The sequence below is a fragment of the Sprattus sprattus genome, assembly GCF_963457725.1.
Source record: "Sprattus sprattus genome assembly, chromosome: 1".
Classification (NCBI taxonomy): domain Eukaryota; kingdom Metazoa; phylum Chordata; class Actinopteri; order Clupeiformes; family Clupeidae; genus Sprattus; species Sprattus sprattus.
In genome coordinates this window covers 45,500,673-45,516,846 of record NC_137920.1, presented here as the reverse complement: position 1 = coordinate 45,516,846, position 16,174 = coordinate 45,500,673, and the positions used below count along the sequence as shown (strand labels likewise).

The following is a 16,174-nucleotide window of genomic DNA, read 5'->3' as shown; positions in this document are numbered from 1 at the left end:
CGGTGCTTTTTATAAACGAAAAATAATGTAAATTTTAAGTGTTGAAAAATCATGATCCCCCTATTCCTCAAAGATGTTCGGTTCACATGCTGTTTCCAAAGGGCGGGGCTACAGCTCCGTGTTCCAGTCAATCTGCCCAGTACGGTCAGGTTGTGAGATTGTTTCTCGTCCTCTCTCGCCTGCACTACAACAACGTCATTACCAGTATTAACCCGACCGGTGGGCTATCGCACGCCCCCATCATTGAGGCAAAGGTAGTGAGTGCCTTTTTCGATGTTTTATTTCAGACCAACAAGACTGAATAGGTTCTACGCATGTGCACGTTTATGGTTCAATTCTACAGACTTCCTGGGACTTAAACAAATAAAATAATAATAAATACGAGAATATGTCTACATTCATTGTTTCCATCAGGTCCGCTTCACCTGCTCTCTCGCACCTGCTCTCTCTCTCTGACATCCGCACAGTCATCTCCCTACGTTCACTGGATAAAGGCATTTCCCATGAGGCTTTGCTCCGATCATCCTTCATTAATTTATGAACAAAAAAAACCGAATTAAATCTCAATTTATATTTTTGGTCATGAAAGTTACGTAAAGTCTGAATAAAAAGAATTAGATCAAGATAGGAGGCTAAGCAAAAATCAGTAGGCTGGATTAATGAGAGTGAGTTTATCACACCATAACTGAGATGTACAGAGACAACAAGTGCTATATATATTGGTTGGACTACTTTCTCTCACACCAGCGGAGATCTTGGAGATTATCACGGGAACATGGTCTGATTTTATTAGTTTTAACTCAATGGACGGCTCATGAACTTCACACGGATGCGCAGGGCACTAGAGAAGACGTTAATTTGCATGCAGCTGAATTCCTCCTTGAAGTGCCTTGGTTTGCGTTTGAACTTTTAACATTATTTGTCTGTGAGTAGATATTTTTGTAAGGAAATGTATTGCCGTTTAGAGAATTTACAACTGACGTCGAATTTCTGTTGGTCACTGTTATTAGAGAATTTGGGATTTAGCAGCTAAGTTATGCTAGCTCTCGTGACAGCAATTTTTTTCATGTCTCCCCGCCCCCCCCCCCCCCCCCCCGGAATTACTCTCTGAAATGTTCCCATGTATTGTCCCCCCCTGCAATGAAATGAGATCTCCGCCTCTGGTTACAGGGTAGTCATAGTGCATCCTGGCTGTAGGGTCATGGACTGGGAGGAGACTTTTTTCTCTTATTGTTAACATTTTGTTATTGAAAAAGGTCATGAAATCGTTACTGCTACAGGTTATAGGAACAGAATGTTCTAATGTATTGTGTTTTTCTTTTGTGTTGTCTAGGGTTGTTTTATTATTTTCAATCAACGAATATAGAAAGCTGATTTTGCATCAGAAAGTGCTCTTTTATAGCTTACAAGACTTTCCTTCCACCGTATAGGTGGAATACTTCAAGTTTGGTGGAGTTCCATTTTTTTTCTATGTTATGGAGTAATTTGTTAAAGTCTGGTCAATGTGCCATGGGACGAGTCTTTTCTGTTTTCTTATTCTCTTTTTCAGTGGTGCAACAGTGTCTATTTCTAAGCCATATGTTAGTACAAGGTAAATTATGTGGTTGTGGTAATGAGTTGACGCGTTTACATGTTGGGAAAACCCAATAGAGTCTACTAGTGATTGCAAAGTGATTGTAAGGCTATTATTTCAATTGTCCATCTGGATATTACATTCTCCCACCATGAGGATTTTATCAGAGTATATAACCAAGGTGGAAAGGAAGTCAGAGAACTCGGATACAAATTCAGTGATGGGACCAGGTGATCTATATAGTGTCACAACCAGGGACGTGCACAGGAGTGGGCTAAGGTTGCTCGGGCAACTGCCCGTTTGCCCTCCTCAACTGAAGTTGCCCCTCCGAAGGAAATACTGTATATATATTTGCGATCAGGGGACGGGGGCGTGGCAGCAACGGTTAGTGAGAGTTTAAAATTATATTGGCAAAATTTGCGATCAGATGACGGGGGCGTGGCAGCGGCGGTTACTGAGAGTTTTAAAATGATATTGGCAAAATTTGCGATCAGATGACGGGGGCGTAGCCAAAATGCTAAAAGAAATTTAATTTGCATTTCCCGAACGAAATACCAGCGCATGCAAAGCAAAAAATTCTATGTCAATATAACGTAAAAGAACAATTTTCTTCGGAGAGAAAGACACAGGAGAAGGAAGGCAAAACGGATTGAAAAATAGAGAGAGAAAAGGAGAGAGATAAAGACTGAGAGAGAGCGTACGGAGTCTGAGAGGAATAGATTGAGACATAGATAGATAGAGAAAAAGAAAGAGAGAAAGTGCAAGAATGCCAAAAGTGTGGTGTAGCTACAGTACTTTGGGTTGTTGCTATGTTTGTTGATCTGGTGTTGCTAGGGAAATTATAGCGTTTATAGTATGTTGCAAAAGTAATTGAGGGTAGAATGATCAATGGATAGACTGGAAGATATAAACATGACATGAAAGAACAAAGGAAAAATTATGAAAGCGAGGACAGAGAACTTAAAAGCTGACATGAAAGGAAAAAAGTGTGAATTCATGGACAACGTGAAAGAAAGAAAAACAGGAAGAAAAGTGAAAAAGAGTGTATTGTGACAAGAAAGAGGGAAGTGTGTTAAATAGTAGTTGGAGAGGCATATTTAGACAGATGGGTAAAGAGATAGAGAGATGGAAATACAAATGAGTAGAGCATGGAAGGTGCCTCTTATTAATACTCCTAGTTATACAGTTCCATTGACAGGGACAGAGAGAAAGGGGGACACTGCACATTTTGACATCATAGTGGCTCAATGTTATTTAGTCTTAAGAAGTATAAAGTGAAGAAAAATGAAAGTAATTTAGCTTAAGTGTCCTTTACCAGCACTAAAATAAGAATACTAGGAAGAAAAGTTTAGTGCTTTGCTTGCAAGCATTGTATTTATATAGCACCAATCCTGAGCCTCAAGCCTTGGAAGAACAAAGCCAGGCACTAGAATAAGAAGCTAGGAGTAATAGCAATGCACTGTGATAAGAATAAGCCACTGGATAACAGTACAGTGCATTACTTTGCCATTTCTCCAAACATTTATTTTTAATTATCTTATTGCTGGTTCATGGAAAAAATGCGCTGAGAATGGTGTGATTTGTCAGTTGTGAATATGAAAAATAAAAAAATTGTTGCCAATGGCAGTGGTCATTGTTCGTTGACAGTGATTATCAAGAAATATCACAGCAAGCAGTGATGGGGCCAATTCAATATACTGAACTGTAGCACCCCCAGTGGTCAATATACTGTACTGCAGCACCCCCAGTGGTCAATACACTGTACTGCAGCACCCCCATTGGTCAATATACTGTACCCCCACTTCCAGTGGTCAATATACTGTACTGCAGCCCCCCCCCCAGTGGTCAATACACAGTACCCCCACCCCCAGTGGTCAATATACTGTACCCCCACTTCCAGTGGTCAATATACTGTACTGCAGCCCCCCCCCCAGTGGTCAATACACAGTACCCCCACCCCCAGTGGTCAATATACTGTAGCCCCACTCCCAGTGGTCAATATACTGTACTGCAGCCCCCCCCCCCAGTGGTTAATATACTGTACCCCCACTCCAAATGGTCAATACTGTACTGCAGCCCCCCCCCCCCCCCCAGTGGTCAATATACTGTACTGCAGCACCCCCCCCCAGTGGTTAATATACTGTACCCCCACTCCAAATGGTCAATACTGTACTGCAGCCCCCCCCCCCCCCCCAGTGGTCAATATACTGTACTGCAGCACCACCCCCCAGTGGTTAATATACTGTACCCCCACTCCAAATGGTCAATACTGTACTGCAGCCCCCCCCCCCCCCCCCCAGTGGTCAATATACTGTACTGCAGCACCCCCCTCCCCCTGTGGTCAACATACTGTACGGCAGCCCCCCCAGTGGTCGATATACTGTACCCCAACCCCCAGTGGTCAATGCACTGTACTGCAGCCCCCCCCCCCCCCCCCCCCCCAAGTGGTCAATACACTGTACTGCAGCCCCTCCCCCTAAGTGGTCAATATATTGTACCCCCGACCCTAGTGATCAATACATTGTACTTCAGCACCCCCAGTAGGGCAATATACTGTACCCCCACCCCCAATGGTCAAATGGCATTTTCTTTTTTTTGGCAAAACCTCAGGAAAGGGTCCTGACCACACATACCAAGTTTGGTGTCAACTCATCAAATAGCTGCTCACTTCTCGTTTGGAGTGTCAGCTGGGCTGTTGGTGGTGTTTGAAAGGTTTTTGCTTGCCTTTTAGGTAGTTAGCTTACTAGTTTTGGAACAGAACTCAATATTGCTGCTTTAAAGGGAGGTCTTATCTTACTGTGCAAAGAGCAAGCCTGGAATGCAGCCACAGCTCATCTGGCAGTTTAACATTCCAATATCTACCAAACTTGCATTTTTTAGAGCCTGCGTTAGAACATACTCTTACATGGACGACAAACCTAGGACCATGGACCTTAAAATTCTGCTTCTTACTGCTTAAACTAGGGGTGTACGTTTGTATCCAGTCACGTCTGGTCATAGGGCCTCATTTATAAAACGTACTTACGCACATATTTGATCTTAGAGTGCGCGTGCGGTCAAATCCACGTCAAAGTACAGATTTATAAAAACCGTCTTAGGCGTGGAAAAGGACGTATCTCTACGTCTGGTTCTAATGGGTTCAAATGCACAGATGATGTGACCCACACAAAGACCATCATCACTCGGGCTAACAAGAAGCCATGGCTGACAGGAGCTGTCCATCAGCTGCTGAGGGCTAGGGACAAAGCCTTCAGAGCCGGGGAGCGAAAGCTCCGACACCAATTCTGAACACTTTCTACCAGGGCACCATTGAACAGCCTGTTTAGCCTACTACCCTCTGGAAGAAGGTACAGGACCCTTCGTTGCCGCACCACCAGACTCAGCAACAGCTTCATTCACCAAGCTGTCAGGACACTAAACTCTCTCCCCTCACTCCTCCCAGCCATATCCAAATTCCCCCACCCGCCCCTAAAATCACTCAGGACTCTATAACAAACTGCTTCTGCACTTTCATCACTTTTATCACTTGGTAACACCACTCACTGTTCAACTTGCACTGCTAATATAACAAATACATCTTACAGGATGTTTTTGCTGCCAGTACCAAATTGCCCTTTTTTGCACTACATAACCTCACTTTATGTAACTTATGCTGCTATATGTTTATCTGTATGTTCTACTTGTATTATGTAATGTCTTGTCTGTATGTTTGTATGTCCTCTCTGTTTTGCCTGTGCACTTATATGTTTCACCGTAGGAGAGTGGGAAACGTTTTTTCGAATACTTTGTATGTCTTGACATTTGAAGTAATTGACAAATAAAGCTACTTTGACTTTGACTTTGAGTTTGCGTAAGTACATTTCCTTGTGGCAATACTGGAGTACTGCAGAACTCTCTGAGCGCCGACAGCCGACAGGCAGTTTCATCATCATCATCATCGTCAGCACCACCATCACCATTTGGGCTAATGGTGAAAGGCGGTGAAATAAAATCAATTAAACTATTAGAATAATTCACACATGAATGAGATTCACGTTCAATAGGTATTCCGTTTTAATTTCGCTCAAACTATAGCTTATAAAAAGTCTAATAGTGGCTTAGTTTTAAGTAGGAGGTATGGCTGCATTGATGTTGCTAGAGGATATTGCCAACTGCGCAATATGGAGAGAAAGGGTTTTTTCGTGATCTCGCAGACTTTTGACACAGGATATGTATGGCTGGCAGGTACCGCTTGCCGAGAGCGTTGTGCCCAAATGGCCTCTCGACCAGGTGCAACCAGGCCATACACGTTCAGGTTTGGTCTGTTCTTGGATTCCTGGCTACAGGAACGTTCCGACGAGAAATTGGAGACCAGTCAAGCAATCCCCGTCATCATTAAGCAGAATTTCTCTATATGCCCGCAATTTATTAAATTTCCATACAGTGCCCAGGAACAGCAAAATGTGATAGAGGATTTCCTGCGTACAATGTATTCTCATCCAGATTGCGCGCACTCAGACAGCATAGGAAGCCCACTTCAATACAGCACATGCACGTGTGGAGCGCACCAAAGCCATGGTCCTGCTTCCGCAGGTGCGGCCGACGTGTCTACTACATGTCACATACTTTGCTTTTGCCATTACGCCAACTGACAGGCTTTCTAACAATGTTTTGGCCCGCATCTGCTCTTCCATCAGCAGAACGTCGATGTCAGCCTCACTATAATTCTTCTGTTTACATGTTTCTTTCTTGCTTGCCATTGTCACAGGGAGTTTGTGCATTGAGGATGCGCTCTGTTTGTGCATTGATAATATGCTAATTCGATTAAATAGGGGCGTTGTGATGGTGGAGATTCAGTTACGCACAATTCCATGACCATTTGTGATTTATAACTGGAGGATTGGCGTACACGTGTTTTTTTGTGTGTACGTTCGTTTTCACTTACGATCATTTCAGAAAATGTCTTTGACAAAATGTAGGATGGTTTCTACGCAACTTTTTATAAATGAGGACCATTGTGTGGTCCTTGATGATTTACTTCTTAGATGTGTTAACCGACACATTCCTGTGGATGCTCTGTGTTAAATGAATCCTAGTGTGCTGTGATAGTGTGCTTTTGGACATGGTGGGATGTTAATGGATTGCATGCGCGCCCTCTAGTGGTGTTTGACATATATCTGCTCTGCATGCCCGACAGTCCTGTGCTCTTTTGGGGCAAATCAAAACTATTGTTTAACTCTCACTGGTTTTTTGTGTTGTCTGTGGCCTGGAGGGTCTGGTTCCTGTGACACAGGGGAAGAATAGTGGCGTGGCACAACAGTAACACATTGCTGCGATAAGACACAAAATGATGATCAAGGATGAGCATTATTGTTAATGAACTAAATACTAGTTACAATACTTATTATTTTACACTAAAACAAACCCACAAAAATGTTTGGTAGGTATTAATGACATTATAAACCTTACAAACGTATCCTACCAATGGTAGCATCCCTGTATTAAATTATACTCATCCATGCACTAATAAAGCCAAATATTTTTGTAAAAACATATTAACTCATGCTTTAAGATTTACTGCAGACTGTTGATTACAATAAGAATGACTGGCCCACCTGTTCCAACATATTTGTCAGTCTTTCTGCTTCCAGATCTATAACATATAGCTTCTCTTGCCGGCGGTCGAGGTCGTCCAGAAGTTGTCGATAGCTTGCATCATTAAAGTTTTCCACACAGATAGCGCTGACTTGCCAACCATTCTGTCCAGCCTTTTCCATGATGGCCTGAAGTATGGCATATCCTACAAAAAGTACATACATATTAATGCATGATTAAACATTACAAATCATGATTTATATTAATAATACTAAGCCTGGCTATATTGTAGTGCACAAAGTATATTGACATCCTAAAGTACTTTCCCTTAGCAATCACTGGCACCACAGGGACATGAGGTATTGTCTTTGTTGAGAAGTTGAGCAGAGCAACCCTCAAAAGTCAAAGATCTATTGTGTACTTCTTCATCTTCACCGCCATGTTTATTTTCGGTGTGTCTCGATGGCTCGATGGCCTCTTTTGCTGATTCTACTTTAGTACCCTATAAACTAAGCTGCTGCAGAAGACTTAACATCACAAGCAATGTTCCTTTCATAAAACCAACCCATTGGCAAATACATCTAGCGTTGACCTTTTACATTAGCCACAGATTAGATTGTATTATGTCACAGAAATGAAAATGGTAAATTCCCAAATTAAACCCAACCACAATTATAATTATCAAAATAGGTGTTGGATAAACACACCGCGTTGTGTTTAGTCGGAAATGCAACAATATTTTGCTTACATTAGTATAACAAAAACGGATACTACCGTTTGATTCATGATACTGAAACCGACTTCACAAAACTGATGCGTGGTGCAACACACAAACATGTACTCACAATGTGTGTGTGTAGTAAACTTTTTTATTGCAGTATACTAGAACACACACAGCAGTTTATGTTACAGAAAGCGGCTAGTGTTAGCTTCTTAGGCTCGACAAACATTGTAGCCATAGCTGTGTGCTAACTGATCTGTGAACTGGGGACACAGGCCAATATGACATACCTCTCATCGTACAGAATCTCAGCCTACTTGTTCATGAAGGTGTAAACCGTAACCCTTCCAGGGCAATCCCCCGACAGCATATCACAGATTCATATAGACGGCTAAACACGACTATGGTTTGTTTTGATTGTATCAGGAGCTGAGTAGAAGGGCCATAGTTGTCGATACATATCATTTTGTCCATGCATTTTATTGTACTGAAGGGCTAACACTTCTGTGAAAGTGAGGCACCTGGGAATGGGTTGGTGACACATACTTCAGTTCATATTCAAAATGACAAAATGGTTTCATGCAGATAGTCTTTTTTGTCTAACTATGTCTGTTTGAAAAGTAATAATCACTATGACATAAATTTGTCTTCCTTTTTTTCCTGAGCCATGAAGACCAAAAATACTTGTGATTTCCTGGTCTGTTATGAAATATATCTTTTCGAAGGTAAGCAATGCCCTTTTATAGAATTGGTTTATTTTCTTTAGAATAATTCAATAAAAATCTAGACACACTGCGGTGCGTAATATGACCGCTGCACAGTGAAAGAATGAGCATGGACAGATTATGAAATCAAGGGCCCCTGGGCATAAAAGCCTCCGGGGACCTCCTGGCTGCCAGCAGTGTGCACAGCTAGAAGGAATTTACAGTCCAACCACCCTGTGATTACATGTGTACATTAGGAACAATATGAGCTTCTTTGTAAAAATATACTTGGTATTAATTTAGAACATTTTGAGAAATGTATGTATAAAATGAATGATTATTAGTTAAAGGCAAGAATATGTTTGGGTATTGACATCTATAACAGGACAAGGGGTAAACACTATAATATAAAATACGTTTAAATATAGCCGCAAGCAGCGATCATCTTGGTCTTAGCAGCATTTCAAAGTTTGAACCTTTTTAATCACAGGCATGTATTGGCTGCTTCATTTTGAATGGCTGTTGGTGACCGTTGTGTTGAGCAAGTCAAATGGAGCTTGCAAACGTAGGCAAGTGTAAGCATACCAAATTTAAGAATGTTAGCTTAAGTGGTTCTAGAGATTTTAAAATGTGTCAGCCCCCAATGGACAAAATGTAATGAAATGTGGTGTACATCCAAATAATGTGTTAGTGATACCTAGTGTGAAAGGTCCTGAAGTTTAAAATATACACAGTGCTAGGTATTTGTTTTGAACATTATTCACTAGGTGGTGCCACACCAGAAATGTATCGTAATGAGCTAGATTAATGCACCTCCAATAGGCCAACTTGACATACAAAACTGACATTTTTGGCTAAACGGTTGTTAATATGTTACTCAAAAAGTGTTCTGGGGGTGCTAGCACAGAGGGACATGCCCACCTAGGGACACCAACCTTGTCAAACCCCAACCATGTGGCAAGTTTTATGTGGACTGGTGAAGTCTAAGTATTTGATATCATGGGAAAAAAAAAGAAACTAAATAAAATGTACACTATGTATATAATATTGTACATTTAAGATTGAATCATATCGCATTGCATTGAATCTCACCAAATTGAATCACAGCGAATTGTTCTGTATTGAAATGTACCGTCCCTGAATCATATCATTAGCCCATGTATAAAGATATGTATCAGATTCTTATAAGAGAGAAATGCACACTTCTATGAACTACCATATGCCCAGTAGGCACCATAGCCCGGCACACAGGTGAGGTGGTGCCCATGGCATCCGTCCACGAGGCGGTTCCCGTGGTTCATGTCCTCGAGGTGGTTCCTGTCCCTGAAGTAATTCCCGCTCCCGTGGTCCTTGTCCCCGAGGTGGTTCTGGCTCCTGAGTCTGCTGATGCCCCACCTGCTTCCAAGCCTGCTCCTGCCACTGCACCCAAGCCTGTTGCTTACTCGGACCAGGGCCCAAGTTGGCCGGCATCCCGTCTGCTGCTGAGCCAGCACTCTCTGTTCCCAGGTCTGTTCTGGTCACTGTCCCCAGCTTTGTGCTACCAGCTCCTGATCCAGCCACCATAGGGACAATGGCATTGGATCAGGCCAATACAGAGGCTGTGCTCAATCCAGCCACCGCCAAGACATTGGTGCTGGATTCAGCACCTCCGCACCCCAGAAAGTCCCGCTGCATAGGGCCATGGAGGTCCTGCTGTTAAGCACCCCAGATGCGTCTCGCCTGAGATGACGTCCTGATCCTGTACACAATGTGGTTCCTGTCCCAGAAGTGGTTCCTGTTGCCAAATGGTTCCTGTAGCAGTTGGTTTCTGAGGATGTTCCTGAACTGGATTATTTTACCGAGATGTTTCCTGAAGTGGCTCCTAATCCTGAGATGTTTCCTGAAGTGGCTCCTGATCCTGAGGTGTTTCCTGAAGTGGCTCCTGATCCTGAGGTGTTTCCTGAAGTGGCCCCTGATCCTTAGCCTGGTGACACCAGCCTACGTATTTCCGCCTGAATTGATTTCAAGCTCATACTCAGTCTGGCCCAACCCCATTGACAATCGTCTCCAGAACTCAAAATTTTGTAGGACCAATCAGCGAACAGTTCAGAGCTGTGACGCAAAACTCGCCTTGGAGGAAAAGACACGAAAAGCTATCGGAAAAGTTGTCTCAACTCTCGAGAACATCAGAAAATTAAAAGGAGAACAAGAGTATTTTCTTGTAAGTTTTATGATTGGAAAGGACGTCGTAGCTCTTCTCCCAACTGGCTTTGGGAAGAGTTTAATCTACCGAATGCTTACTAAACGTTGCTGATTGGTTAAGGGAACTCCAATGATTTTAAACCTCAAGCTAAGCACCCGCTCATCTCAGAAACCAAAATGCATTGGGTTGGCCCAGACTGAAAGACGGAATGAAATGGAGTCACAGGCTGGTAATGGCCAGGCTACCTGATCCTGTCATGTTTCCTGAAGTGGCTCCTGATCCTGAGGTGTTTCCTGAAGTGGCTCCTGATCCTGAGGTGTTTCCTGAAGTGGCTTCTAATCCTGAGGTGTTTCCAGACCAGAGCTAGTTCCTGATTCTAAGGTTGTTCCTAATGTCAATGTGCCGGATCATGCCTCTTCAGTTCCATAGCTATAGTGCCAATCTTATCGCCATGCCTTGGCATGTTTATGACAGGTATGTTGTATTGGTTAATGTCAAGTCATGAAAAGTCATAAAGACTCCTTCAAGTTTATGACAGGTGTCATGTCATGGTTATGATGGTGTCACCTTAGTCTTAAGCACACCTCTTCAATTAAAGTGTTACCATAAAGGTGCTTAAGTGATGCAGACAGTCAGAGCTCAAAGGTTGCCCAGTGACTGCTGTCAAGGTCCCAGGTCGGCACTAAGGAGGGTTAGGGTTAGTCACTGAGCGTAGATGTCAAACACCCTTCATTAACTTACAGAGCATAGGCATTTGAGAATGGTGACCTATCTTTTCATTGGTATTGTAAACCTTAATCTCTTCGGGAATAGGTTCTTGGTGTAGTAGAATTATAAATAATCATGGACACACGAGTTTGAACTGAGAAGACTGTTTACTCAAACTCCAGCCACAACGAATTACCTCTTTTTCACTTTCTTGTATATCTAAAACATTACCTGCAAAGCATTATGGGTATTACATTAGCTAGTGTTAGATCTACCTGCAACAACTTAAGCAGCTTGGAAATGTCTCTGGTCTCATCTAGCACCTTCCTGCGGCACAGCAGAGAGCAGATATGTGAGGTGATTAGTCAGCAACACGCTTGCATTAGTAAGATGAGCCTAGAGCAAAGCAGACTAAAATAGGAGTTCAGAAGCAAGTCACTGAATCTCCCTGGGCCTGGTCAGATGGCACCTCCTGCTCCCTTTAACCCAAAGCAGGATAGCTGGAAATCCCCAAAGACTCTTATCTGCTATAAAAGTCCATGAGCTAAAACTCAAACCAAAGGCTGGATCAGGGTAATTTGACAAAGGTTATGATCGGTCAATTCAAAACACCTTCGACACAAACTACACAGGTTTCTATGGAAACAATTACTTTATTTCTACCATGATGTACTTGTGCAACCCCTATCTGCAACCAAACTAAACAAGGTTTTCAATAAAGTGCCATGGGTCTTTATTATTGCCTGTCTACTGTATTTAGCAGTCTCTATGCCACTGGTGATATGTTTAATACACTCACTTTTATAAAGCTAAACATCATTAGTAGGTAATGTTTCAAGCCAGATACAATTCCTACATTGTGTATCAATGGCGAAGACTGGTGTTGATTTCTTGAAAATTGAAGATTTTAGAAGTGTAAACTAGGTAAATGGACTACAATTAGCTCGCAAGCTAACGCACGTATTAACTCTGTTATTGGTATGTCATTCTAAATAATCCCCAGGGCCACAATACAAGCTGACCAAACCATGTACACGGATCACCCAGGTACACGGAACTGAACAACCAGGAGTTTTGCTGTCTTTTATGAAGTTTAATTGACAAATTGAATTGTGAAATATATATAAAAAAGTTAAATCAGTAATTATAATACAGCCTTTGAAGTCTATTTGCTGTTTTCTCTGTGCCTGTGGCTTTGCATGATTGTGAATAAGTAGTGAGACATTGGTTACTACTACTACTACTAATTTGGTTGGTACTTAACTGGTTCTAGTCAAGGAACACCCATTCAGGTGTATGGTACAGAGATCAGAGGTGTGTTCTTCTCAGGTTGCAGATCTTTTTTGTGAACCACTATTACTATGTGACCAAGTTATGCTTTCCAGACAGACCATGCTCTCTAAATCCAGTTTCTCTAGTGTAGTCTTTGTCAGTGTTAGCCTGACGTTGTCAGACTCATAATTCTAGTCAGAATATGAGTCTGATACTGCTCCATTAGGCTGTGATTATGGGGCGTGTTTCAACCGAGCCAGGATAAAAAAGGCCTCTTTGCTCAATTGGAGAGACCTACAACCAATCAGAGCAACGTAGTATAACCATAACATAGACCATCAGGGCCAGCTGATAAATTAAACCTTTACCAAATCCCGTAGGAAGGACGGCAAAAAAATATTTTTGATCGACAAATGCCTTAATCACGTTTCTCTGTCCCTCTTTCAAAATGAATGCACTGCCGATGTCTTCTAAATCAGACTCAATGTCAGAATCTCAGCTCTCCAGCGGCAGCCATGTTTGTTGAAAACAAATTCAACCTGAGCACTCTTTGGTGACGTGGTTGATTACGTTACTGTTGATCATCTGTCCATCATCGTATAAAGCTCACCCTGACAATTTAATTGGTACGAACAGCTCTGGTGCTGGCATAGTTCCGCCCCAATGGAGCAATGCCAGATCGATCCAGGCTATGTCAGTGTATCTGTTCTCCACTCCAGCAAATTAATTCATTTCAATTCAATTTTATATAAGTATATAGCGCCAAAACAACAAAATTGTCTCAAGGCGCTTTCCAGAGCCCAGGCCCTGAGCCCCCTTAGAGCAAGCACAATGGCACAGGGGCATGTTCACAAGAAGAAGCCTTGAGCTTGAAGCAAGAAATTGTAGCATGCTAAACTAATGAGTTCATATGCATGATAACGAGAAACAATAACCAAGGAAAATTAAAGCAAATAAACAACCCCACATAAAACATGCAGAGACATATCCCCAAATGTCCTAAACAAATAGCACTGTTTTGAAGGCTACTTTATTTTACTACGGGTAACATATGGGGCTCTATCTTGCACCCAGCGCAATTGACATTGTCACAGACGCATGTATCATTCCTATCTTGCACCCGGCGCACAGCGGGATTTTCCCTCCAGAGGCGCGCGTCGAAATGAACTTGTGCCGAAATGGGCGGGGCGGAACAGAGAAGGCGTTTCTCAGGTGCAAGTAGTATTTTTCAGTTTCAAAACGACATTGCGCCGTTGACCAGAAAAAACCTAGTCTAATGTCAGAGGCGCATTGTGTAGAGTCTGTGGCACGTATTCAGACGCTATTTTAAGGACGCGTGCTTGGCCGTACAGTAGGCTACACTTTACTTATCTCGTCTACACGAGAGATTTACACCAATTTTTTGGCAAGCCATATATAATTACAAGGAAAATAAAGTATTTACCACATGAGGAAATCATTGTGATATCCAAATCCAAGATATTTAAAAAATAGGCATACATCTAGCGAACACATTGACCCAAATGATTCAGGTTAATTGTAATGGCAGGTCTGATGTCTGCCATCTCCTGGCAGATGAGCTGGGGACAGACGCACACTGTCCCTATCACAGTCTGCAATAAGTTCGGCTATACATGCAGTTACGCCAGGTGTAGTCCGACATGCTGGGGAATTCATAAAATTTCCCGTAACACCCGACAGCCAAGAGAGGGCTAAGCAGGCGTTCTGGGAGAAGTATGGGTTCCCTGGCGTCCTTGGCGCTATAAACTGCACCCAAATTCACATACGTGCCCCCCCAGTGTTTTACACAACATTGCCATGAATCATGGATGTGTCAATGACATAAATAAGGATAGATTAGAGGACTTTAGAAGACGTGAGGTTGAACTGCATGTGCCGATGGGTGCAATATTATTACCATGCATACATAACCTAGTGATTCGGTGAGGGTGAACCCAAAACATCGGAAAGTATGTTTTTGTGACTTTTATTTCAAATATGTTGCCACCAAAAAACGAATGCTAGTAACTGAAAAAATACAAACGAGAAATGAAAAGTAGAAACATTTCTCCAAACAAGCATGGGAAAATATTGCCGTGATTGTTTCTGGTAACACACGTTCTGGTGGCCTCACGGTCTTCCTCTAGGTAATTCCGCCATTATAATAACAAGCCGCTATGGAATATGCGCTCCTCGCTCTTAAAGGGAATGTGAAATGACGCTCTGATTGGTTTATTGCATATTACGCCCGAACCACACCTATGGCTGAGTAACCTCCTTTGGACCAACCCATTTGACATTTGTGCCGGGCGCAAGTGTGTTTTTTCCGCCGTTATAATAGCAAATGCGCCATAGAGCCGCCCACACAGCTACTTGTGTTTGGCGCTGTCCTACTTGCGTTTCTGATCGTTAAAATAGGGCCCATGGTGTCTAAAGACTTCACACAGGACACTGGCACTATGATAAAAGAGTCATCACACAGCACACTCATCACTGGCACTATGATGTATGAAGTGTCTGCAGATGTGCAATTGTGAGTTAAACTCTTTATTAAACACTTCTCAATCTCACCGTTACTGCATGAAACTGAATGCTAATGATGCTCTGATTTGACACAGGCTTTACTTTTTTTATTTTAGTTAATCAATCAAGCCAGGGGTTCTTTCATCTACAGTTTCTCCATTTCTTACCACGGTCAGTGTCATATAGAAAGACAAAGCGGTTCCAGTCGTAGTGGCCTAGAAGGCTGAGGAGGGCTCCCCGGATGGAGGGTCGAAGCTGCAGGGCAAACTGGCTTTCTCCTTCGGTGGGGTAACTGGGAGTTATGAGGGAGATGTGGAGGGCTCCACAAAACGATGTCAGCGTGTGCACAGAACGCTTGTCGTACAGGCCGAAGATTGCAAATACGCCTCTTGAATACTGTGAGCAAACTGTAGGGGAAAGAAAAACACAATTAGATGCCTGACATTGACAACTACGCGGAGCTATAATTGAAAAGCTTATTCCAAGACTCATTAAATTAGACAAGCCAAGACTATGTTAATTGGTATCAGTATATTGTATTAATCCTCAATGGCCTTTTCACAATATTGGTTATTTAAATGTGTTCATAAATAAAATATGAAACAAAAAAAATTATCCCAAAGTGATATTATATATGCTTTTATTTAAACACAAACTCCGCAATAATCGGTGGATGGAATGGAATCAGTAAGAATGTTATTATGCAAAACAAAATGCAAAACAATGCATTTCGAAAATTTGAAAGATTTTGTCTCCCCTCTGCCCTCAAAGTGGTTTGGTCCACGGCCTGCTGTCGCCAAGTGTGTGTTTGTGGCTGACCTCCAGTAACTAGCTACTTTGCAAATGTTTACTTCATACAGTGGGCATGTCAAACATGTTTCTTTACTTCTACCTAGAATAACATATATTTATAACAT

The 16,174-nt window shown here is 42.3% G+C and overlaps 1 protein-coding gene across 1 annotated transcript in view; it reads right to left on the bottom strand.

Annotated features, from left to right (window-relative positions):
• The window catches only part of LOC308371864 (glutamate receptor 4-like), a gene marked incomplete at both ends in the record, with an annotated part of 100,002 nt that overhangs the window by 53,404 nt on the left and 30,424 nt on the right, over positions 1-16,174 (bottom strand). Inside the window, 2 exons of the mRNA XM_080846891.1 lie at positions 7,168-7,352; positions 15,425-15,664. Of these exons, the coding sequence (XP_080703017.1) occupies positions 7,168-7,352; positions 15,425-15,664 (425 nt within the window). The remainder of the gene's footprint in view (positions 1-7,167; positions 7,353-15,424; positions 15,665-16,174) is intronic.